Source organism: Pelecanus crispus, chromosome Z, assembly GCF_030463565.1.
Source record: "Pelecanus crispus isolate bPelCri1 chromosome Z, bPelCri1.pri, whole genome shotgun sequence".
Classification (NCBI taxonomy): domain Eukaryota; kingdom Metazoa; phylum Chordata; class Aves; order Pelecaniformes; family Pelecanidae; genus Pelecanus; species Pelecanus crispus.
This window is the reverse complement of record NC_134676.1, coordinates 42,102,283-42,126,710: the sequence shown is the minus strand read 5'-3', so window position 1 is coordinate 42,126,710 and position 24,428 is coordinate 42,102,283. Positions and strand designations below refer to the sequence as shown.

At 45.1% G+C, this 24,428-nt stretch overlaps 1 protein-coding gene across 1 annotated transcript in view; it reads left to right on the top strand.

Moving 5' to 3' along the window:
* The first annotated feature begins 5,769 nt into the window (after positions 1-5,769).
* Positions 5,770-24,428, top strand: part of GNAQ (G protein subunit alpha q) — a 128,829-nt gene continuing 110,170 nt past the window's right edge. Inside the window, exon 1 of the mRNA XM_075727003.1 lies at positions 5,770-5,905. Within this exon, the coding sequence (XP_075583118.1) occupies positions 5,770-5,905 (136 nt within the window). The remainder of the gene's footprint in view (positions 5,906-24,428) is intronic.

Below are 24,428 nucleotides of genomic sequence, written 5' to 3'. Positions count from 1 at the left end.
CCCTGCGAGGTCCGCCCGGGGCACCGTCCCACGGCCCCACGGCCCCTGCCAGGCGGGTCCGCGGCACGGCCCGGCTGGTTCTGCCCGCAGGGTCGCTGCGTCCGTGCGTGCGAGCCAGGGGACGCGGTAGCGGGGGACGAAGGTTCCCTCGGGCAGCGGACTCTCCCGTCACTGGTTTTACAGGCGGGCAGGCAGCGCGTACGTAGAGGCACCGGGCTCCCCTCGCCGGCAGCCGTGCTGCGCGGGGTCCAGCTCTGCGCGCCCCGTCCGAGGCCCTGCCTGGCCGGCAGCGCCTTCCTGGCAGCTTCCCTTCCTCGCTCTGCTTCCCGCCTGGCCTTGCCGGGATGGGATAGGATATTGCCGCGACACCACCAGCTGAGGCTGTAGCGGGGGCTAGGTAGTTAAGAGTTCCCGCTGGAATGTCGTAAACTTTGTCAAACAGCTGAAACTAAGCGTTAATAAAGGCGACTCATAAAGAAACAGGAGGTTCTGGTACTTAAAACCGCAAAGGAAAACACGAAACAATGCTGAGGCTTTTGATAGCGTGCTATATTGTGCTATATTGTGCTATAATGTGTATGGTGTGTATGGCTCTGACGCTACACATACCCTACTTCTCTACAGAACATCCCTCCACTGATGTTGACAGAAAAAATTGGTAGGATCAAGGGAGCATTTGAGGAACAAAAGAATATCAAACAATTCTTCTTCAGAAATGTCATCAATAAGAACCTCGATATGCAAACAGTTAAAAGGAAATAAATTCTTAAAGATTCACATATATCAAATGAACAAATAACCCTTTAACCATTTCCTAGTCATTAGTCTGTACCTTAGGACCTTGGCAGACAGCTTTTACTTTGAAGTAGATAACACTGGGAAACTTTCAGAAGGTGATTTGTCAACACATACTGGAACAAACTGATTGTATCAGTTGAAGGAAATTGCAAATACTGGATGTTATTCATTTAACAGTAGAGAACCAGCAGATACAATTTCTTTGTTATTCTTAAAAAAAAAAAAAAAAAATCAACCCAAAAACCAAAACCCAAAAACCTGATTAGGACGGCATACTGGAAGGATAATTTGCTCTACTCAGACATACTGATGGCCTCTAAATTAACTGTAAGTACTCACAAACAAGACTGAGATGTACTTGTGCGTAGCACTGTGAAAACATCTTCCTAATGCACAATGGCAATCAAAAAGCACTTGCAAGATCTGCCATTGCTTAAGATGGCATGCTGACTAACTATGAAAATCCTGTGATGTTGCTATACATGATCTGCTGTTTTACTGTCATGTGAGTACCAAGTTCAGATGCTGTTTGGAATCCATCAAAACATCACAGAAAACGTATCTTAAGCAGAAGAGACAGAGGAGAGTGACAATATCTTCAGGCATAGGGAAGGAAGAAATTAAAAACTGGGACAGATTAATGCAAGGAATGATACAGAAATGATAAAACAGAGTGGTGGTTTCCCAATCTTCGCTGGCTTCTGAGGAAGAATAGTGAAGATGCAGGGTGTTGAATATCATACTTTGCTCCCCCTGTCAGTCTCACTTCTAACTTTTAATTTCCTGTGGCAGTAAGCAACATTAAAACGCCTCACAGGCAATGGGTTGCTATGAGCCATGGGCTGGAGACTGCTTGGATAGAGGAATATGAGATTATTAATGCTACAGGGGAGGCTTATCAGGAAATATCTGTCCAGGATTAGGTAACAGTATGGATAGTATCTATGGATAATAATTATCTGTATGGGCAATAATGGTGTCTGTCATTTACTGATAGTTCTTATTAGGATAAAATATTTATAAAGGATGTTTCATGTTTCAAAACAAAAGCCAACCATTATGGAGATGAGGGCTGGAAGCAAATTTCCTCGTAGGCTTATTATCATGTAATTGTCCATAATGGGTTTTTTTCTGACTTCCACTAAGTCACAAAGCAAATGGGTAAAACAGCATGTAATGGCTATCTGCTGATGCCAGATTCAGGACTAGATGGCTCATCCATTAAAAATCTCAAGATATTTATTCAGTGGAGATTTAAAATCCAATGATGTCAATGGGAGCAGTACATACAGATTAAATTTACAGTCCCTGGGGTGTCTTTTCTCGTTAAAAAATGCAAAATTAAATGACAGTTCTGCATTTGAGGTACACACTGTGTTCATACCTTCTACACTGAGCATATAAAAGAGTTGGTTAAGAAAGTTGAGTCAGACTTTATCTACTGGGGAATGTTACGGTATTGTCCGAGGTACGTAGTTTTCAGTAGAACCGCTGTCCCCACAATTTGTGGGGGGAATTTGATACAGTTCACCCAAAGGCCATAAATTCATCAACCCATCCAAACCCTTCCTTTAGACACGATGCCAGAAGATGGTTGCTGCGGACTTGAACTCGGTGTATCCGTGTTCTAGGCACAAAACAGTTCCACGTCCATTGAGTGTCTCTTGTGACCTGTACCATGCATCCACCTTCACCCTTTTGGGACACAGCTTTTAGAAGAAAACTCTGGTATGTTGAGAATTCATTTCACAAAGAAATTTTTTCCCTCCCTTTCATTATGTATGTGCATTTTTATGTAAGCCGCTCCTGTAATTCAATCTTTAGAAATTTTTACTGGATTTAATATTAATGCATTAATCTGGGACCAAAAGATAAATACATAGATATACCTACATACATACAGGTTTTAAAATAGAGAAGATGGTTTGAATGAAATATGATTTTTTTATTAGTAACTAGGATTACACAATTCTGACTAAAATTCATGTATTGATTTACTGGAGTAGAGAAACGTGATTATAAAAAAGATTCCGAGTTCTACTAACTGTTTTTATACATTACACATAAAGATACTATATAGATGCATGTGGAAACCATGCACTTTTTAAAGTAATGAAAAAAATTTCACGCTCTAAAAAGTGACTGACTGTATTATTTTCCTGATTATTTTATTCTCATTTTTTAGTTCCCTCCAGGTTTTATAGCTTATGGCAGACCCTGCTTAATTCACATCGTCCGTACATACTAAGAGTTTTAAGAAAGAGCACATGAATTTCAAAACAGGTGTCAAGAGGTGCTGGAAAGGACATCACACCTGGAGCTAGAATACTGAGAACGATGCGCCCCTCTACCCACTTCACAGGTGAGTGCGAGTTTCCCAGCAGATTTGGCAACATTCCCAGATACGGATGGTTTAATATGGAGGTGGGCAAACAAAGGGCAGGTGTGGGAATTTTGCAAGGAGTTTATGAATCCACAAAAACTAGAAGCTGCATCAATAGGTCCCATCCGATGGCGTGCCATCTCCCGGGGGGCTACTGGAGGCTAGGTGGGGGCTACTTGGAGGCTGGGGGCTACTGGAGGCTAGGGGAGGGCTACTTGGAGGCTAGGTGGGGGCTACTGGAGGCTGGGGGGGGCTACTTGGAGGCTAGGTGGGGGCTACTGGAGGCTAGCTGGGGGCTACTTGGAGGCTAGGTGGGGGCTACTGGAGGCTAGGTGGGGGCTACTTGGAGGCTGGGTGGGGGCTACTGGAGGCAAGGGGAGGGCTACTGGAGGCTAGGTGGGGGCTACTGGAGGCTGGGGGGGGCTACTGGAGGCTAGGTGGGGGCTACTTAGAGGCTGGGGGCTACTTGGAGGCTGGGTGGGGGCTACTGGAGGCTAGGTGGGGGCTGCTTGGAGGCTGGGGGCTACTGGAGGCTAGGGGAGGGCTACTTGGAGGCTAGGGGGGGGCTACTTGGAGGCTAGGTGGGGGCTACTTGGAGGCTAGGTGGGGGCTACTTGGAGGCTAGGTGGGGGCTACTGGAGGCAAGGGGAGGGCTACTGGAGGCAAGGGGAGGGCTACTGGAGGCTAGGTGGGGGCTACTTGGAGGCTAGGTGGGGGCTACTTGGAGGCTGGGTGGGGGCTACTTGGAGGCTGGGTGGGGGCTACTTGGAGGCTGGGTGGGGGCTACCGGAGGCTAGGTGGGGGCTACCGGAGGCTAGGTGGGGGCTACCGGAGGCTAGGTGGGGGCTACCTGGAGGCTAGGTGGGGGCTACCTGGAGGCTAGGTGGGGGCTACCTGGAGGCTAGGTGGGGGCTACCTGGAGGCTAGGTGGGGGCTACCTGGAGGCTAGGTGGGGGCTACCGGAGGCTAGGTGGGGGCTACCGGAGGCGAGGGGAAGACAGCCGGACCGGGGCTGGGACCGCAGGCCAGCGAGGCCGGGTGCGGGCCGGGGGCAGCAGCTACCAGCGCTGGCCGAGCAGGGGTCCCACCCGCGCAGCACCGGCGACCGCACGCTTACAGCACCGAGCACACCGTGTGCCCACCGGTAAGGCGCCCGCCGCTCTGCTGGCGAACGTCTTTGCTTTGCCCTGCACATGACAGCAGCACCCGGGCAGGGCGTCAGGACCGCGGGCGTACGAACTCAGGAGTGCCCGCTGGCGTACGCGTGTCCCGCTCTGCGTCTCCATGCCGGTGGGAGGTGGGGAAGGTACCGCTCCCCTCCCTCTGCCTTCCCTCCTGTCAGTTGTCACATTCCTCCCCCGTCCCTGCCAACCCGAGTCATCTCTTCTAGGACGGGCACGGAATAAAAATGCGTGTCCCCGACTAAAAACAAAGGAAGCGAAAGCAAGCGGCGCGCCCGGCGCTGGGGAAGGCTCTGCCCCGCGGGACGAAGCGGAGCAGGCTGCGTTCCTCGCGGCCATTTGGTGTGAGAAGGCACCCGCTCTCTCCCCCCACCTCCCCTCCCCTGCCCCCCGCCAGCGCCGCAGGGCGGGCGGGGGCGGCCTCGGGGCGCCGGGCCCGGCGGGGGGCGGCATCCCGGGGAGGGGGCCCGGCTCCCCCGGCCGCTCGCCCCCGGCGTGCGGCGGCGCGGGGGGAGAGCGGGAGAAGGCGGCGGGAGAGACCGTCCGCCATATTCCTGCCTCACCACGCCCGCGGAGCCGAGCCATTGAAAAGCCGGGCGAGCCCGGCCCCTGCCTGCCTGCCTGCCTGCTCTGCCTCCCCGGCGGCTCGCCGCCACCCGCCCCGCTCTCGTCCTTACTGGCAGGGCAGGGGCGAGCCGCGGCAGCTCCCCGGCAGCGGCTCTCCCCGCCGGAGGGGCGAGCGGCCGCCCCGCCGGGAAGGAGGGTCGGCCGGGAGGACGCTCTTCCCGCCGGCCGCGCGTCGAGGTCGCCGGGCAGCGGCCGGGCTCGCCCACCCCGCTGGAGCTGGGCTCCCGCTCCAGGGCTCGGGCAGCGGCAGGGACATGTGCGTGCGGGGGGGCGGAGGGATCGGCGGGCATTAGCGCTGCCACAGGGGGTGGGGTGGTCGCGTCGGAGGGCGGGGGGGGCGTCGTCCGCCGGGGACGCTCGGGGAGCGCGTCGGCTGCGGGCGGCGGCGAGGGAAGGGGAGAGCAGGGGGGCGAGGGGCGGCGGTGGCGAGCGGCTCGGCTCGGCTGGGTAGCGCTGCTGCCGCCGCGGTGGATGTTTCCATGTTGTTTGGTGCATGATTTAGAGGAGAGGAGGAGTTGGCAGCGGCGGGTGTCAGCGGCAGGGAGCGGGGATCCGCGCCGCCAGCGGCCCTGCCTCTTTCTCCTCGCCCCTCTGTGGCATCGAGGCGGCTGCTGCGCTTGCCCTGCGGCGCCCGGCGGGCGCTCCTGGGCAGAGAGCGCCTGTGCCCCCCGGGGCCGGTGCGGCGGCGGCGGGGTGCGTGTGTGTGAGCGCGGGGCGCGTGTGCCTGTGTGCGTGCGATTTTAGGGGGGGTGGGGGTTGTGTCTGAACCAGTTAGGAAGAATGACTCTGGAGTCCATCATGGCGTGCTGCCTGAGCGAGGAAGCCAAGGAAGCCCGGCGGATCAACGACGAGATCGAGCGGCAGCTGCGCCGGGACAAGCGGGACGCCCGCCGGGAGCTGAAGCTGCTGCTGCTGGGTGAGTGCGGGCTGCCGCCGGCCGCCTCGGATCGCCTCGCCGCGGCTCGGCTCGGCTCGGCTCGGCTCGGGCCGCCGCCGGCGCGCACGCCCCAGGTGCCGCCGGGGCTGCCGCCCGCCCGCCCGCCCGGCCGCCGCCGCCGCCCCGGGCTCCCTCCGGCCGCCGCGGTCCATGGCGGGGCCGAGGCGGCGGCGGCGGGGTCGGCTGGGCTGCCCCCCGGGCGCTCGCCGCCTCCGCCCCGCCGAGCCGGCGGCCGTGGCCCGTCCGCGGCGGGGCGCCTGTGCCCGCCCGCGGGCATCGCCGGCGGCGGGGCGGGCGGGTCCTGCGGGTGGGCTCGGGGTGGAGGGCGAGCGGCCTTCCAAAATGGAGAGGGGAAGGGTGGCCGGGGGGGAGAGGGGGGGGGGAGTGCGGGGGGTGGGTGGGCAAATGTCGGCGTCCGAGTGTGTGGGAGAGCGGTGGCAAGAAAGCGGATTGACGAAGGGACTCGCAGGGGGAGTTGCTGTGCGGAGCGATGGTGGCGGCTTTGGTATCCGCATTGTTCTGCGAGCCTCGGGAAGGTTGTTGGCTCCCTGGCTGCATTTTTTATCGTGGTTTTTATTTAATGAGGTAGACTGGGAGAAGGGGCTTGTGCTCAGATTGTAGGCTGGTTTTTAGAAAGAAAAGGGAACCGTAGAGCCCCCGATGCACACGCGAAGCTGAGGAATAACCTGAAGCGTGCAGGAAGATGACAGGATCTTTAATACCTTCGGAATCCACCCACTGGTCAGGAAATAAAATCTATTGTATCATTTCTCTTTAATTAAAACAGGTTGTTATTTCGGAGCCACAAGTACGCAGAGGCGGCCTTTATCTAGTAGAAATTTGGCTTGTGTTAAAATAAGCCTTTTGAATTAAAATACGTCTGTCTGTATCCAGTGTGCACTACTATGTCGTGTAGCTCCCGTGGTAATACGGCTTCTGCCGGCGACTCGCAGGCCTTGAAATATGTCTGCAGCACTGTCTGGCGTGTGGATGAGTGGGGATGTTCCAAGTGGACGCGGGATGTTTATGCTGAAGATTTTTGTCTTGGGTCATGTATATGACAGTAGAGATTTATACTGGGGGAGTAAACTGCCTTTTCAGTGAGGTAAGGAGAGTTGAAAGGGTAAGTCGGAATACGTTTTAGTGCTTCCTTATGAATGTGCTATTTCTTGGAGATTGTCTTCTGGATATGGAGAAGGGTGTTGGGATCCTTAACTGGTGTAGAAAAGAAGCAGTGGAGACAGATGCAGCACTTCCAGCAGTAACGTTCTGTCTCGTTTTGGTCTGGCTTTGGTTGGTGGAAGTGCATGTTGTGGCTGTTTCAAGATTGACAAAGAAGGTAAAATAGGGGATAGATAGCTTGCCTTTGCTTAATTTTATGGATGTTTAAGTATAATTATTTAACGATACGCATTCACTTTGGGAGCAGCAGTTGGCACGTTTGACTTGTTACTCAGGTCCAAATTGTTTCTGTATTTTTCTGATTTTTCTTGCAGTAGTGCTAGAGGCTTCTCCCAAGTTTTCAAAAATGTACCAAACTTGCTGAATGAGACCAATATATATTACCCAGAGGAGGAATTCAGAGATCCGCTTCTGCAGTCAGTAATGCAGAGCTTGTACTGCTTTGCAAGGTCATACTACCGGTAACGTGAAGTGTAGGTGGTGGTGACCGGGGTCCAACTGTGGCATCGCTTTGGACCAAACGGGATGTGGTGGCTTGAGGGGGAACAGGGGAGAAGCCGACCTGTAGAAAGAAAAACTCTCTTGACTTGCCCGCGTGAAAGGTTTTTGCATTCATCAGCATCAGTGCAAACCAAGAGTTCTGAGACGCTTGTTAAGGCGTAAGCCTGATGTACTAGAGACCAAGAGGGGTGAAGGTTCGGCTGCTCACACTTAACAGTGTGCTGTGTACTTGGGTAACGAAACCAGTACAGAAATTGTTACTGTGTACACATTTTTGGTCTTTTGCTTTGTCAACCTCTGTTACATGTTTGACTGAAAGTATGTGTGCATGTGCAGCTGTTTGAATTAACACTTAATGATCTCATCTTGTAAAATGCAGTATAGTGGTGAACCACTGTTGGAGTCGTGGGGTTGGGTAGAGATTCAAGTTTCAATTTATAAACACATTTTGAGGAAAACTTTTTTATTAGTGGGTTTATTTTAGGTATCTGACAGCACTTTTTTTTTTTTTTAAATTCACTCTCACTGCTTCCCCAGTTTAGGCAGTTGCTTGGTTATTAAGTTCGTGTTGTTTGTGTGGATCATTCACATGGTTATGAGACAGACAAAACCATTTTAGAATAGAAAAGTAGTCATGAAAAACTGTGAGGCTGGTAGCATGAAAACCATCTGAAATTGCTTAAAGTAATTTTTTTTTTTTTTTTAAATGGAACAGACCTTTACTGTCCCCATTACATGTCTTACCCCCTCAGAACTTAAATTACTGGTGTTGCTTAATTTTATTTTATGTAAAGATAGGCAAACTGGGCTTTGTTTGGTTTTGTTTTATTTTTTCTTTTTTTCAGAAGTGCCAACTTCTCGGTCCCACTTTTTAAAGTATTATGGGACTTAAAAGTCTGAGAGGGTTAAAGGCTTTTGAATATGGGACTGAGGCATATCCTTTGGCTCGTAAGGAGACTACTAGTGCAATTTAAGCTGAGCCGCATTAATTGGCCATACATGTTCCTCAGACTTGTTGCAAGTGCAAAGTGAAAGGTATTATTAACTCAAAGGATTTTAAGGCACAAATAAGAGTATCTGTGCCAGACTGTTTTCTCATGTCTCTAAAAATTAGACATACGTACGTGCAAATGCATGTATGTAGCAAATGCAAAGGAAAAAATGAACACTTTTTGACCAGGTTTGTCCCCCCTTAACTTGTGAAAGATACAGTGCTTACGAAGTGAGTTAATTTCCTCCTAACTGTTACTGTGTGACACATACGCACTGTGTTCAGTACACGCTTTTTGTGTATTAATGGTGATATCTTTTTAGTTTTCATGGGATCAAAGAGTTTAAAATGTTAAGTCATTTATGGAAAACTTTTACTGCATGCTAAGATTACTTTTAAGTATTAGTTCAAAAACAAACCCTCTCTGTGATTGAACACTAAAATACCACTTTTAGGTACTTTATTGTACATCACTGCTTTATTTTTGGAACAGATTAGAATAGGACAAAGTATTTTTTTTCATATTGTAATTCTGAAAAGCCAGAATTCAGAAATAAGCACTGAAGCATATTACAAAGACATACTGGTAGTTCAGCTAGCACAACTTGGCTGTAATGTTTAAGGCACTTTGGAACAAATTCAGTCTTCCACTGAATTTGGTTTTAATCTCACGTATTTTCCAAATTCTTCTGGATTTCATTACTGCTGAACACTTTGTAAAACCCTATGATTGTTCTCCAGAGCTTATAGTTGTTAATATTCATCCATTGTTTGCTGTTAGCTGTAAAAACACTTACATTGTTTTTATAATTGGAAAAAAAAGAGGTGTTTTAGTGTTTTATATTGGTATATGACAAACAAAATGTACAGTATTCTGCATACTTGTATTTTAAGCATGAATGTACATATTTATTGTTAAGTAGTGAGAGACATGTGCTCTACTTCTTTTGTATATCACTTTGCCTGCCGATGGCAATCTTGCATGGTCTCAGAAAGCAGCATTCGGGCCTGTGTGATAGATTGTAGCCATAAATCTTCAATTCTGGATGTCCTCTGCCTGCACACTCTATATATTATACACTGTTTTTTCAGTGGGGAAATGCCTTGAGTATCTAAGATAATAATCCGGCAGTGTCATGCTAGATGGCTAGCTATACCTACATATCTATAAACCTTGGCCAAATTAAGTACTGGAGGTGTGTGAAAGTGTTTGCTATTTTGTGGCATATTTATTGGTATTGTCATGTGCAAAACATGGTTTTTTTTTAAGGGGTAGGTCTGTCTCATGTTTGAGATAGCAGATGTGTCAGTGAAGAGAGTTGCCTGATATGAGTGTCCTTTTATTCTCTATGCGTTACCAAAGGAAACAGGTGGAAGACAAGGCATTTGAGTTAGCATGAATGGCAACCAGTCTTATGTGGAAAGACAGTTCTGAACATAAGGTGAATATCCAGCAAGCATGCAGGATGTATGTGCATTTATTTTCTTATACCTGTGTCAGATGAATTAAAGATCTACATACAGAACTTGGTGAATTAGCAAAGACTTGGACTTTCTGTAGACAAGTTGAAGAGGAAGTGGGTCCATTAAGCCAACAATGGAGTACTCTGGTTTTATACAGCTTTTTTTTCAGCTAGAGGAACAAGCAAGCTTTCTTATTTTTCCTGTAACTTTTACTTGTATGAGTTTGTCCTAGTCACACTGAACACTTTCAAAATATTTTAGGCACTTACCACAGTACATATTTATGATTATAAAATGAACAAATAGCTAACGTACATCTTGGTATGTGTTGTAACTAGATTGGTAAATATCTCTTATTTAGCAGAAGCTGTTCCTAGGGAAATAAATTTCATTCTGGATGCAGAACACCTTTATATGTTCTTATTTAGACATATATGTCCATATATAAAATTAACTTTTTTTTTTTTGAGGAAAACACAAAACATCATCTGGATATCACTGTGATAACATATGAAGAACATATATATAGAACATATTTAAGAACATATTTATTTTTAGTGCATCACAAAGGGATTTGGTTTGCAGCCATTAAAAAGGGTTTGTTGCTCTTTTGGTTTTACTTCTTTAGAAGTGATCTACACCCACTGAAGTTAATGGGAACTAGCTGAGGGCCTGAATAGTCAGAGAATTCTGACTAATTTAATTTTATTCATATGTCAAAGAGCCAATTGACCCCAAAATTGTATTTTACATTGACAAACAACACGGAATTAGTGCAGGAGGGAAAAGTATATGCTGAGCAGAAGAATTTCTTGAGAATGGACATTTGAGTGTATGCTGCAAAGTTAAGAAGTAGTAATTCTGCTTTTTTAGCTGCTTCAAATTATTTTTGTTGGTGTATAATGGCAATTGCACAGGGGAAAGCATTTCTTTTGAAATAATATGACAATCTTGGCAAAATTAATCCCAGGAAGGTGTAAAATAACATTATAAGGTAGATGTGTGATTAATGATAATTAGCTTTGTTGCAGTAATAAAATACTTCAAGCACCAAGCATTTTTTCTTGTCCTGCTGGGTGGTATAAGACTCAGGAAAAATCTGTTCTTGCACTCGAATGCTACTATGTATGAACAGCTGTTATTAATAAAATTATGGAAGTTTTTCAGCATTCACCTTTTATTTACTGTAATTATAAAACCTCTGACTGGCAAGAACGAAGAGCAGGAAAGCAGTACAAAACCAAGGAAGAATTAGAATGTAGGAAATACCAGGAAGCCATTTATGTGGTGTTAGCATCAAAGAAGGAAGCATACAGCAGGCTTTAAGTATTGTTAACTCTGCAAAGAAGTTAGATGCATTAACACTGGAGGGCATGAGTTTAAGAGATACTACAGTTTTAGAAGTTAAAAGTTTTGAAAGTTGCTGGGGAAGTTCCAGGAACAGCACAAACTTTTTCAAGCTAAAGTAAAGATTAAATCTTAAATGTTCTGAAAGCACATTGTTCCCCCAATAAGTAATGTTGATACAGAGACTAAACTGAAGGGTGATTGTCTACAGATTTTCGTCCTTTGTGGGTTTTCAAAGGACAAATGGCATGGAATAATCAAACTACTGAATTTGCACGCTATGCTTAGTGTTTAAGGGTTCTGTAGAGTTTTATCCCAGAACCCCTGTGCAGATGCCAACAGAAAAGTGCTGTTGTTGATTTCATTCTGCATTTGAGAAGGTGGTGTGGCTATTCAAGAAACAAAAATAAAACCCACAAAACAAGATTGCTCCTTTGTTGATCCATTCAGGCAGAATCATCCAGCAGACTATTGATACGAACGATGCAGTTTAGGCGAGCCCCACTGTGGTGGTTCAGTTCGTCTTTCTCTGAGGAGGAGGTGGTGTGCAATATGTGTATAGCTTGAATAAAGCAGTGGAACATCTGAAAGTTTCTGAAAGTGGAAACCCCTAGAGATTCAGTAAATTGAAAAGACAGAGACTGTATCACTGTTGCCTTAGCACAGCTGAGCTGCATATTGACACCTTCATCTCAGAGCTTTGTTGTTTGTAAGTTAGGTTGACCTGCTCTGTGTGTGGAAGAAGCATCTGTTAGGACTGGGACTAGACAGACAGTTTTGTCTTGTGCCTGGGTCTGGTTTTGTTTCAGAGCAAACAGGTGGATTAAATGTCTGCCCAAGGTCCTGTCCTCATTGATTATCTGTGCCTCTTGTTTTGTATCTAGGAATGCCATGGTGGTCCTTGTTGAAATGCTTTGGGACCCAGCAAGTCTTCTGAGGGAGGATTTGTTTTTCCTCAAGAGAAATTGTGGAAAGGGCAGTCAGCATTTGCAATATGTTATATTCCCTTTTTTTTTCCTTAGTTCCTAGAATCTTCTTTCCTCTGAAGAGATCAATGCAGTTAGGTCCTTAACTGTTTTGAAGTTAACTGAAAATACAGCTCTAATCTTGGTAAGTATCACCAAACATGGATCAGAAGGGTTTTTTGCTGGATGGGGTTAGCTACCTTCAAGTTAAATCCAAGGTAAGAGCTCAGTTTTACTATTCTGTAGGAATCTGGTGTAATTGGATGTGATGGAAACCCAACCTGTTAAAGATTCTTTCAGTAAACAGGAATCAAGAGTTTAGAAATTACTGGTTTAGTTATGATATAGCCATGAAATCAACCGAAAGAAATCCTCTTCTTGATCATAGTTTTATAAACTGCGGTACTATGTAATGAATGTGTCTTAGGTATGTTTTCAAATGCTCTATTAGGCAAAAATATTTTAGATTTCACAGTATTTACTCTTATGACACAGAATATACATTACTGTCTAGTCTTGTTAGTATGTCTGTCACTGTGCCTGAGCTACGTGCTCACTGGCTGCTAGCATACCACTTCTTGGTCCTTGGCTAGTTCATTGCTCTACCAGCTGCAAACGCAAAAGAAACAAGATAATCTTTGGCAAGAATCCTTTTACTGAGTGAGAACATCTATGTAAGTTAAGGAAAGTTGGTTTTCTTCTGTAAACCCATCACAGGAGAGTTTTTAACTCTTAAGTCTTCAGTGTAAATGTAAATTATCTTGCTCATATTAGACAATATTGGAAACGAAAGCCAAAAGCTATTCCAGCCCACATTTCTGGGTGAATGGAATCAGCTGGAAAGTCAAACAGAAGGTTTCTGTAGCAGCAACTGTTAACTTATAAGGCCAGAAAAACTCAAACTCATAGAAGTTGGGAAAGATGCCATCATTCCTTGTGCTTTTAGGAACTGATCAGGCTTGGGAAACTGAGGATCAGGTATGGAACATTTATTTTACTCTGATACTGGATTTAGTAAGCACTATATGTGCCACTTCATCTCATAGATCAGAGCAGTAAAAGCCGTGGAAATTAAATGCTGAAAACTAAAGGCATCATTCATGGATCTTCAACAGGTTCTTATATAGCTATCCAGGTACATGGATGATTTAATGTTTGCCCTTTTGGAGTGTGTTGTCTAGATGGCATGCAAGTCAACATTTATGTTGATAGTGAAAACCTTTCAAAGGTGGTTTGTAAAAAGTAGTAATTACCCCCCCCCCCCCCCCCCAAAAAAAAACCAACCCAAACCAAACAACAAAACCCAAACAACAAAGCCCAAACCTCAGAATACTCCTCTGTTACAAGCATAATTTGCTTTAACTCAGCTGATCTTTTAGGAGAGAAAATAATGATTCTTACAGTAGTTCTCACTTCTACTTTTGTTTGTTTGTGAAAAGGAAATAGTCGTAGCCTAGAAACTGAGACACTGTATGGGTGTGCTGGGGAAAAAAGCCCAAAGAATAAAACACATGGTCTTCCACATATATTTAAGTAGCTTTTGTTAAATTCTCTTTTGCTCCTTTTCGTTTCATGTTTGTGTGTTGATGGAACCTGACACTTCGAAGTATTTTCAGAAAGGGTGACAATCTTCATGCCAATTTGATCTCTCCTCTCCTGAGGCTGCCAGTTTTTTATTAGAGGTGGTTATGATGTATGCTCCTGGTCATCATTAACAATGATGAGATCAGTAACTTATCTCAGAGTGCAGGCCACCAAGCAGCTGTGTGACTTTTGAACACTGCTGACCTGGACCATTATTGAGAGAGAGCTTTAGAGATGAAAGTCTCTTTATCTCATTACCATTCCCCTAATCCATCAAGTCTCCTTTTGAGTGAATTTTTGTGGGGGATTTTCATCTGAGAAGTTATAGGTGTTGGATGTCATGGCAAAAGGATTTAATGTAAATCCCCCATGAGAAACACTTCTGATGTGTGAAACTTTTTTTCATCCTCCAAGACAGGGCGACATCTTTGGCAATGTGAAAACTCCAGCCAAAACTCAGGCTATAACTTAGCCTTAGCCTTAAGATCATGGAACAGATCCTCTTGGAAGGTATGCCATATCATATGGAAGGCAGGGAGGTGATGAGAGACAGCTGACATGGCCTTACCAAGGACAAATTGTGCCTGACTAATCTAGTGGTGTTCTGCGGTAGAGTAACTGCATCAGTGGACAAAGGAAATGCTACGGATGTCATCTATCTAGGCTTCTGTAAGGCCTTTGATATGGTCCCCCACAACATTCTTACTACTCAGTTGGAGAGATACAGGTTTGATAGATGGACTGTTAGATGGGTAAGGAGTTGGCTTCATGGCTGCATTCAAAGTGTTAGTCAATGGCCCAATATCCAAGTGGAAATGACTAATGAGTAGTGTTCCTCAAGGGATCGGACTGTTTAATGTCTTCATTATGACATAGACAGTGGAATTGAGTTGCACACTCAGCACATTTCCAGATGACACCAAACTGAGTGGTGGAGTTGGTATGCTTGAGGGAAGGGGTGCCATTCAGAGGGACCTTGGCAGGCTTGAAGAGTGGGCCCATGTGAACCTCATGAAGTCCAACGAGGCCAAGTACAAGGTCCTGCACATGGGTTGGGGCAGTCCCCAACATCATTACAGACTGGGGCATGAATGGGTTGACAGCAGCCCTGTGGAGAAGGACTTCAGGGTACTGGTGGCTGAAAAATTAGACATGAGCTGGTGATGTGCACTTGCAGCCCAGAAAGCCAATTGTGTCCTGGGCTGCATCAAAAGAAGGGTGATCAGCAGGTCGAGGGAGGTGATTCTGCCCCTCTGCTCTGCTCTGGTAAGACCCCACCTGGAGTACTGTGTCCAGCTCTGTGGCCCCCAACATAAAAAAGACATAGACCTGTTGGAGCGGGTCCAGAGGAGGACCTCAAAAATGATCAGAGGGCTCTCTGATCATAGTCTTTGCTATGAAGAAAGGCTGAGAGAGTTCGGGTTGTTCAGCCTGGAGAAGAGAAGGCTCTGGGGAGGCCTTGCTGCGGCCTTTCAGTATACAGAGGGGGCTTATAAGAAAGACAGAGGGAGACTTTTTACCGGGATCTGTACTGACAGGACAAGGGGCAACAGTTTTAAACTGAAAGAGGGCAGGTTTAGACTGGACATAAGGGAGAAATTTTTTACAATGGAGGTGGTGGGGCACCGGAACAGGTTGCCCAGAGAAGCTGTGGATGCCCCATCAGTGGAAGCGTTGAAGGTCAGGTTAGACAGGGCTTTGAGCAACGTGATCTAGTGAAAGATATCCCTGCCCATGGCACGGGGGTAGACTGGGTTGTCTTTGAAGATCCCTTCCAGCCCAAAGTATTCTGTGATTCTAAGATTAGAATGGTTTGGTAACAAGTTTTCCTGGAATTAAAGATGTTATACCTCTTCCCAACCTGATTGCTGGATGGAACAATGCTTTATTTTTATTTATTGACTTTTTCCTGTGAAAATGCACCTAAACATACTTTTGTTTTTCTTGGTGAGAAGAGAATGTTGAGAAGAAATAGTGTGAGATTTTTTTTTTTTTTGTATTATGTTCAGTTTCTTCGTGGTCTGTGTTTATCTCAGCACTGAAATGGTAAATAATAAGCACATACTCTGATCTATGAAAAGATGGATTTCACTTAGATGACTCTTTCTCCTGGTTTAGCAGCTGATTTCATAGAAAGGCTTAATGGATAATTTAGGAGTAAATTTGCTTTCATCAAAATGTAAAATTGAGTATTTTCTATAAACAGGACTAAGAGATCCATTGGAATTACTGAATTTGAGTAAATTGACTAATAGCATGTTTGATCTAACTCTGGTGTTAGCGTCAGTAGTATTTTACTTCTAAAGATGGCTTGGCTTGTGATTATTTAAGCTTGGTTTTTAATACCATCTGTGATCATAGGAATCTAGAAGCATTCTTTGTCCAGAGTAATTTTTGTTCTCTTGGGTTTATTTACTTAATTCCATTCATTCTTGCTTCTTATCTGCAAGACATGATAATAATGAATTCTCATTCACTGTGGTTTTGTTCTGTGTTTGGCTGTACAACAGAGTAATATACTACTAATAATTATTAGATCTAGTTAGGGTTAAGAACTAGACTTACGATAATCTCTAAAGATTTTAGCCTTTGAACCAAAAACCAGATATGTTAAGTGTTCTACCACAGCAGTTTAGTGAGGGACCAATGTGGTTTTAAGTGTTTGATGATGGCGGGGGGGGGGAGGGGGGAGCAAGGTCTCATGCGGAGCCCTGGAGTTCTTCATTTGACTCTTTCCATTAAAAATTTGTGAAACTTCCAAATTTTTGGCTTACCTATTCCAATTTTCTCCTTTCACCTCCCCTCTTATCCAGGCTGCTTTTATTATTTTTAATTTTTCCTTGTTTTTTAGAATTGAGGCTGTCTAGGCTATTTCATGTTCTGAAATGACTCCCAGTTGTTCTTGTTTTAAATCTAAATCCAGTTATTTACACTTGTAATTCTGTCAGCTTTTGCTAAAGTAGCTCTCATGAAACTCAACATACCTGTAACATACCTCTACTACTGGTGTTGGACTTCCTTTATTTACACACAGCAAATGGTATCGAGTCATAATCACATGCTCCCACAGTTACTTTTGACTGTAGTTCTGCCACATGTTCTTTTTCTTAAGAAGTACTTCTGTGTGGTGCTTTTCTAGTTCAGAAATTACAATTTGTAAACTTGCAGAAATACAGAGGTAATTTGCTTGAGACCTTTAGCATCAGTTACATGGCTCTGGGAGATTATACCTCCTTGCCTTTTCATTAAAGTGTTTAAGGAGCCCCGCTCAGTTGTCTGTCACGCTAGCTGTGACTTAGTCATCTGTCTTAGCACCAGCTTTTGTGTCAGTTTTTCCTCTATTAAGATTGAAACAAAAAATATTAAAGATCACTGGCTGCAAGCAAATTCTGAAGTATAAAAAAAGCTAATCAATGAACATGTGTAAATCTTTGCTTCAGTTATACCTCTGTCTTCAAATCTACATCTGTATATTAGGAATTCTTTGGGTGTGTCACGTAGGCATCTGTAATATTTGTACAAACAGCTTCATTTCTCCATTTAATGTGATTATTCACTTAATTTTAATCTTACTTTGATTTTTGTGCTAAGTAAGTGCACTTCCCCCCTTTCCCCACCCCATTCTTCACTTTCAATAGTGCAATGATACTCTGACCTCTCTAGCCAGCCTGCCCTTCTGAATGTTTTTCCTCCTTTTCTAGCAATGAAAATTGTCTAAACTCTGCCACTCCATCTTCCACAGAAATCCAGTGACTAGCTCCCTGAACAAAACTCTCTGTCATGTATTCTCTACCTGTCCAGGAGTTCACTTCTAGCTTGTTCTGTTTTCTTCTGGTATGGAACAGAAATGTTGTTCAAACTGGGTGTCAGGATAATAAGTGTGGGGTGTTTAGGTATTTATAATTTGCAAGATTTGGAGTAATTTGTCTCAGGGAGTGTACTTCAGGCACATGTACAATTTTGCTGTCATTATTTCTGTTAAATACAGTTGAGCGAGCCCCTTGGATCTATTTGCAGGGGACCTGCTTGCATCCGAATAGAGTGTACTGTAATGGAGTACCTATCCTAGCTGTCTGCCTACGCCTCAGGGTACCTGCAGGCTTCTCCTGTGTACTGCATGCACAGCGGTCACGGCTCATCCACCTTATGAGCACTGTATGACTACACACCAGTGCTTTTGTGTGAGGGTCAATGCTTGGTGAATGCTGGCTGCAGCTGCTTAGCACTTTTGTGACATGTGAAAACAGCTTCAGGTTGCACCTTGAGAAACACTGGCTTTAGAGGCCTGCTGTAAGGAGTTCTGCATCTTCTGCAGAGGGACTGGATCTGTCCTCAGAAGCTGAGTGCTCATTACCACGGAGGAAGTGGATGTTCCAGGACTTAACTGCAGTTGGCAGAGCCTGGGATGCTTACAGGATACCTTCTCCCACTTGCCATCATCTAGCTTTCAGACTTCTGTGGACAGACCTAATCTTACCAAGGTGGGGATTTGAGGCCCATGGGACTACTGCTTACTTGTGGGACTGCATTGTTTTAGGTAACGGTGGAGACCAGCAGGTTTTTGCATAATTTTCAGATATGCACTAATACTGCTGAAGCATGGTCAGGACTTGACTCTGCACTGCCACAGATGCAGCCTGAGCTCCTGTATGCCTTGGAAAAAAAGTTTCTTCATCTAGTAGAGCACTTAGACCTCTTCTCATTCTGCTTAATGGGCAGTGAGTTTGAGGTTAGGCTTCCCAGTACAAGAGAGGGAGGCATAGAGCTTCTGGAGACAGTCCAGCAAAAGGTGCCCAAGGTGATGAAGGACTTGAACATCTCTTCTGTGAGGAGAGGCTGAGAGAAGGCTTGGGGAGGGTTCTTATCAACTTATATAAATACCTGAAGGGAGGGTGCAAAGAGGACAGGACCAGGCTCTTTTCAGTGGCACCCAGTGACAGGGCAAGAGGCAATGGGCACAAACTGACACACAGGAGGTTCCCTCTGAACATCAGGAAATACTTTTTCACTGTCAGGGTAACTGAGCACTGGCACAGGTTGTGCAGGGAGGTTGTGGAGTCTCCCTCCTTGAGATATTAAAAAACCATCTGGACACAGTCCTGGGCAGCTTGTTGTAGGTGGCCCTGCTTGAGCAGGGGGTTGTACCAAATGACGTCCAGATGTCCCTTCCAGCCTCAACCAGTCAGGGATTCTGTGAAATACAGTGATTGTGCTGCAGCATCATTTTGCAGATACAGGTCACCTGTGTCACAAGTTTACCAAGACCTTTAACTAGTGTGGAGCAATCCACTATGCTGCTGCTCACTTATCAGTTGCTTATGGGTGTACAAAGAATTGTTTTGTAGACAATCCTGGGCCACTGTGACCAGGTACCTGAGGGGAAATCAGTGAAAACCTTAGTTCTGCAGTTCAGAGGTCTTCCAGTGGCAGTATGCCAGCATGCTTCTCAGGGAGTAGCTGCCTTTGCTGCTCTAGTCTGTCTGGTGGGGAAGACAGCAGGGCAGCTTGTTACCCTGGGTTGTGGGCTGTGTTGGGTAGTATAGGGCTGTCTTTCAGCTGATCCCTGAACATCTACAGGACTGAGGTGGGCTGTAGCGTCAAGCAGTTGATTGTAGGCTAAGGGGCCTCCAGGCCTGATCCAGTGTCAGTACCCCCCAGTATTGTCAGCATTATTATGCAAAGTAGGGCAGTTGTGGTTTCAGGGGCTTGGCAAATCATTATAAACTGAGTAGACACAGCAGGATTTAAAACTTCCAACTCGGGTACACATACTCTGGCAATGCCCTAACACCATGTGTGAAGTACATGCACGATGCTGGCTGTGCATGTAAGCCCAGACCAGTACCAAAACATCCTGATAAGTGACGGGTGTGGTCATAAACTCAGTTGTTTTGCCCAGTGCTCAGAGATGCCCTGTCTAGTGCCAGCAAATTCCTGTTATACAAGACAGATTACTTATAGATTAAAAAAAAAGTAACAGAAGGGAAAAAATACCCTCTTCTCCTTCCCTCTCAACTCTCATCACTATCAGAAGTGTGCTGCAAAGTCAGGATATTATTTGCAAAGATGAGGATTAATCCTCACTGTGTATGTCCATGCAAGAAAGAGATGTAAAAGACCAATGGCTCTCCACAAAGGTACTATGCACCAAATATGTGTATTCTAAAATACATACAAACAACTTTTTAAAACAGCCAGTCGGTCCAGTCGAGGTTACTCTGAGGTCAGGTGAAAAGGGTGGGGTGTGAGGAAGAAGTGCACAGACTGCCTGTCTGTAGCCCTGCCATGCTCAGGCCGAGTGCTGGAGTGGCAGGGGAGCTGGCTCCTGCCTTGGCTCCTGAGAGAGATCAAACCTGGCACGACTTTACTCTGGAGTAAGTGGATGCCTGCTAGAGGGGCTGGTGGCTTCTCTTAGGGGACTTGTGGGGATGGTGAGGAGGGACATAGGCTCAGATGTAGACAGGCACCCACTTCCAAAGGAACAGGTAGTCCTACTCCCACTGCTTTCTTTCTTTCTTTAGGAACACCCCCCTCCTAGCTAGTGTTTGAAGGTAAGCCTGTATCCTGTAGCTGACTGGTGTGGTGCACCGTATCGCCAGTGTCCCATCTCCGGTACCCTAAAGCATCTGCTGCCTTTGTGCCCCCTGATAACTGTGATGTCTGGGAGAGTGAAGTGTGAGGCTGTGATGCATACCTTACCTCTGCCTGTGCTTGCTGTGCTGCAGGGAAGAATGAAGGTATTGGTGTGGTCTTATGGTAAAACACCTCATGCAGTTCAATTTGGAGAGGATGGGACATTTCTCAGGCTGCACGGGAAGGGAACTTTGGCCCATCAGTAGGTCTCTCTCAATGTAAAACTGCTGCTCAGTGCTCCTGTGGTAGCTAGGCAGTGAAATCCTTGAGGAGGGCTGGACCTCAGCAAGTGAGAGCCATTAGGTAGTCATGCTTGGCTCTTCGCTGTTATTTTCTAAAAATGGACTTGTGTTTTCTCCTTTTTTCATAACCCTGTGTGGGGTTTTTTGGTTTGTGGGGGGGTTTTTTGGGTTTTTTTTAAGTAGTCTTCTGGGCCCTCAACCTATAGAATTTCTTTGCATCTTGATCTGAAAAGGCAAATGATGGCAAGTTGTTTCCCAGGCTCTCCTTAGATGATTCCAGTAATGGCTATTAGTTGAGTCAGCTGTTTGGGTCTATACTATTTTCTTTCCTTTCTTTGTGAAAACCAATACATGAAAGGAAGGCAAAAGCCATTTGAATGCTGATTATCTTTTTGTGTGTCCTTTCTTAGCAGCCTGTTTTAAATGTACTAATGCTTTTGTTTCCTACAAAGATTTGCCTTTTGGTCTTACCCCTCCTCCCCACCCCGCAGAATAAGGTATGTTAAAAACAAAAAAAAACCCAAACCCCAGAAAACAACCCCCCTTCCGTGTTACGGAATAGAGTGGAGAAAACCTTGGAGCTTTTGGTGTGTGCTTTTCCTGCAGCAAAGTATAGTGAGCTTGTTAGTTTTCCAGTGTATCTTGCCCTGTGATGAAGTACCTTGGAATATCTCAGGTTTCCTTCATTGAGAAGACTGTAATGAGGAAGGCTAGAAATGTGGTTTTATATTTAGGTTTGCAGTTGTAAAGGAAGGTTTTTACCATCCTGTCATTCTCCCTTCTAATTCAATTGCCTTATTAATGAATCCCTGTTCATAGAGAGGGAAGATGATTCTCTCCCCAAGTCTTTTTGAAGCAGAAGTCAACTCCTTGACCAACTGATAATGCAAATTCCAAAGTTTATTGTTTTCACAGTTACCTTGTTCTGAATTTCAGGCAACCCCTTAAGTCTATCAGCAGGCAAGGTAGATTGTTGCAATTCTGTGTTGTGACATAAATGTCACCTTGGCTTATTTCCTCTTTTTCTTAAGCTAATGGTATCTCTGTACCAATAAGTATTGTGAGCTGCCTTCTCTTCCCAGTAATCTTGTTGTAATTGTAGTTCTACGAGTTACATTTCAGAAGAATGCTGGAAATGACACCAGACTTTATTCCTGGATCAATTATGAATCCACACTCACCATCATTTCTCAAACAAAATGGTTCAGGCTGATCTAGGTGTCAGGTTTTGTTTTGGTTTGGGGTTTTTTTTCCATTTGCTTTATAGTGTTTTTGATGCTGTAAATTACCAGGGAATGACTGCATCCCACCAACTTTGCTTTTCTTCTGCGATCCACTTAAAGTAATCATTACAGTTTGGATCCTGCTGCATGATTCTGTTTCTAAATGATAAGGAGCCTGCCTTCAGCTGAGGACTTTGTGGATCATTATCTTACCTTCACACAATAGCTTTTCTATTTGGAAGAGTGTCATACTGAAATTAAATTTTCGAGTAGGGGAAGGAGAGAGGCAGGAGATGTTACTGTCATAGATGATGCTGTTCCCCATCTGGTGCATCACCCAGTTTATAGACTGAGATGGAAAAGAGACTGAGGTGCCAAAACTACTGAAGAGGCAGGTTTTAGTTACATTGGACTGGAAATGCTTGTAGTAAGATTTTCATGTCTTATCCAATACTCCACTAAATGTCTGAACTAAGCTTCACATTTAAATAACTTGGGAACATCTTCTTGTTATAATTCCATAAAAAGTGATTATTTATAGAAGTTCCTTTTCATTCTTTTCTCTTGCATACAGTCATGTACTGATATTTCTGGTGGTGCCAGTAGTTCCTTTGTTACAAAAAACCTTATTGTGAGATGTATTTTAATGTGCGGTTATATTTGGTCTAAACTATGCAGTCATACTGGTATTTGGAAGTAATTTTGACTAATATTTTTGAATGTGTACATGAAAGATCCTGTCACTCTTGCCTCTAAATGCCTGTTTAAAGGCACTGAAATTCAATAATTTCTTTGCAGTACATCTAGCTTCTTTAGTTATTGTACATCTAGCTTCTTTAGTTACTGGCTTCTCACACTGGAGCTCTCAGCAGGCTTGCACACCCTACTGCATACATTCATCCTCATCATGCCACACCGTGTAGGTGAAGAATCTGTTCGGAGAGATTGCAGGATTCCCAGAGAGAACTGGGTCCTCTGCCAGCGAGCGCTTCACTGCCTAACTTACTTGCCCATTGACCTGATTTAGAAGCCTAGGCAGAATAGGGTGAGTGAGTAAGTACGTGTGTAAATAGGCTGAACTGGCAGGATCAGAAGCTGAGCCTACCTATTGATCAAGGTTGAGAATGTGATTGGTTTTGTTCCCTTTATCTGATGATGCTTCCTGCTTTTCAACAGAGGGATGGAAGATACACGGCAATGCAGGCTGACAGTGAGTTATCTTCCTTGAGAGGCTGAAGTTGTGAGTTTGAACTGAATTGGCCAAACAAGAGAACTTAATTAAAAGTTCTTCCATGTCCTGCATGACCTTGCTAAACGGTAAACTGTTTTAAGCAGAAGGGGTTATTTCCTCCTCTGATTGTATTTTGAAGCAGAGAAAATGTCCTCAAACTTTATGCCAGGCTTGCTCTGGTAGACTGACTTGTCAGATGAGCTCCTCTGGGAGGTAAGGAGATGTTTAGTTTACAGACTCCATCAGCACTTGCAAACCGTGGCAACCACTCCATGGTTTTGCCAATAGTACGGTGCTTTTGAGCAAGTCAGAGGCAAAATCCTAAACAGCTGGGGAACTTAAATGTCAAAAACTGAGGAAGTACAGATTTTGCTCAGTAGAAGTACAGAGCAGCAGACCACAGATGTAAAATCTTTGCAGTTGTGGAGATGGGCCTAAATTCCAAGTCATTCTTTCTTCTCCTGTTGATGTGAGGGGAACATGTCTCACAGCCATCCATAAAAGCCCCACTGAGGATGATCAGTAAAATTCCCAGAGGGAGCAGTGGAGTACATGTAGGTAGGCTGAGTCAAAGCCATAGTTCAGAGCTCTAGTTTCCAGGTAGGAAGTATGTTCTCATCGCATACCTAACGGATGAGCTTTTGCAATAGCACATGCATTGCCCTGTCATTTTCTGCCTCAGCTTCAGGAGTCCACAAATTCAAATTCACAATAGACTATGGCTGTAGTGCCAAGCCTGACAGGTAAGGAACTCTGGAAGCTTAAACATAGTGTCAAAAAGATACATGAAAGATAGTAATTAACAAAATGGCTGTCTCAAAAGTAAATATCCATAAATTCCTTACATTATCTTTGGTTCTGTTAAGCAAGAATAACTAAGTAGGAGGTGCACAAAAACAGTGGCAGATACTTGTTGCTTCTATTGTGTGTAGCAATGACATTGAGGATTCAGTTAATTTTTCATGGGCTTTTTTTGATCCTGATTCATAAATATTGAATTAACCTTTTAAGACCGAGAAAAGCTTTTACTATATAAAAGGACAGGTGACTTCTTAACAGAACAGCATCCTAACTAAAATCAATGCATGTACTTTGAGTGGGCATGTCAGATTATTACTAACTTTTATGAAATAAACCTG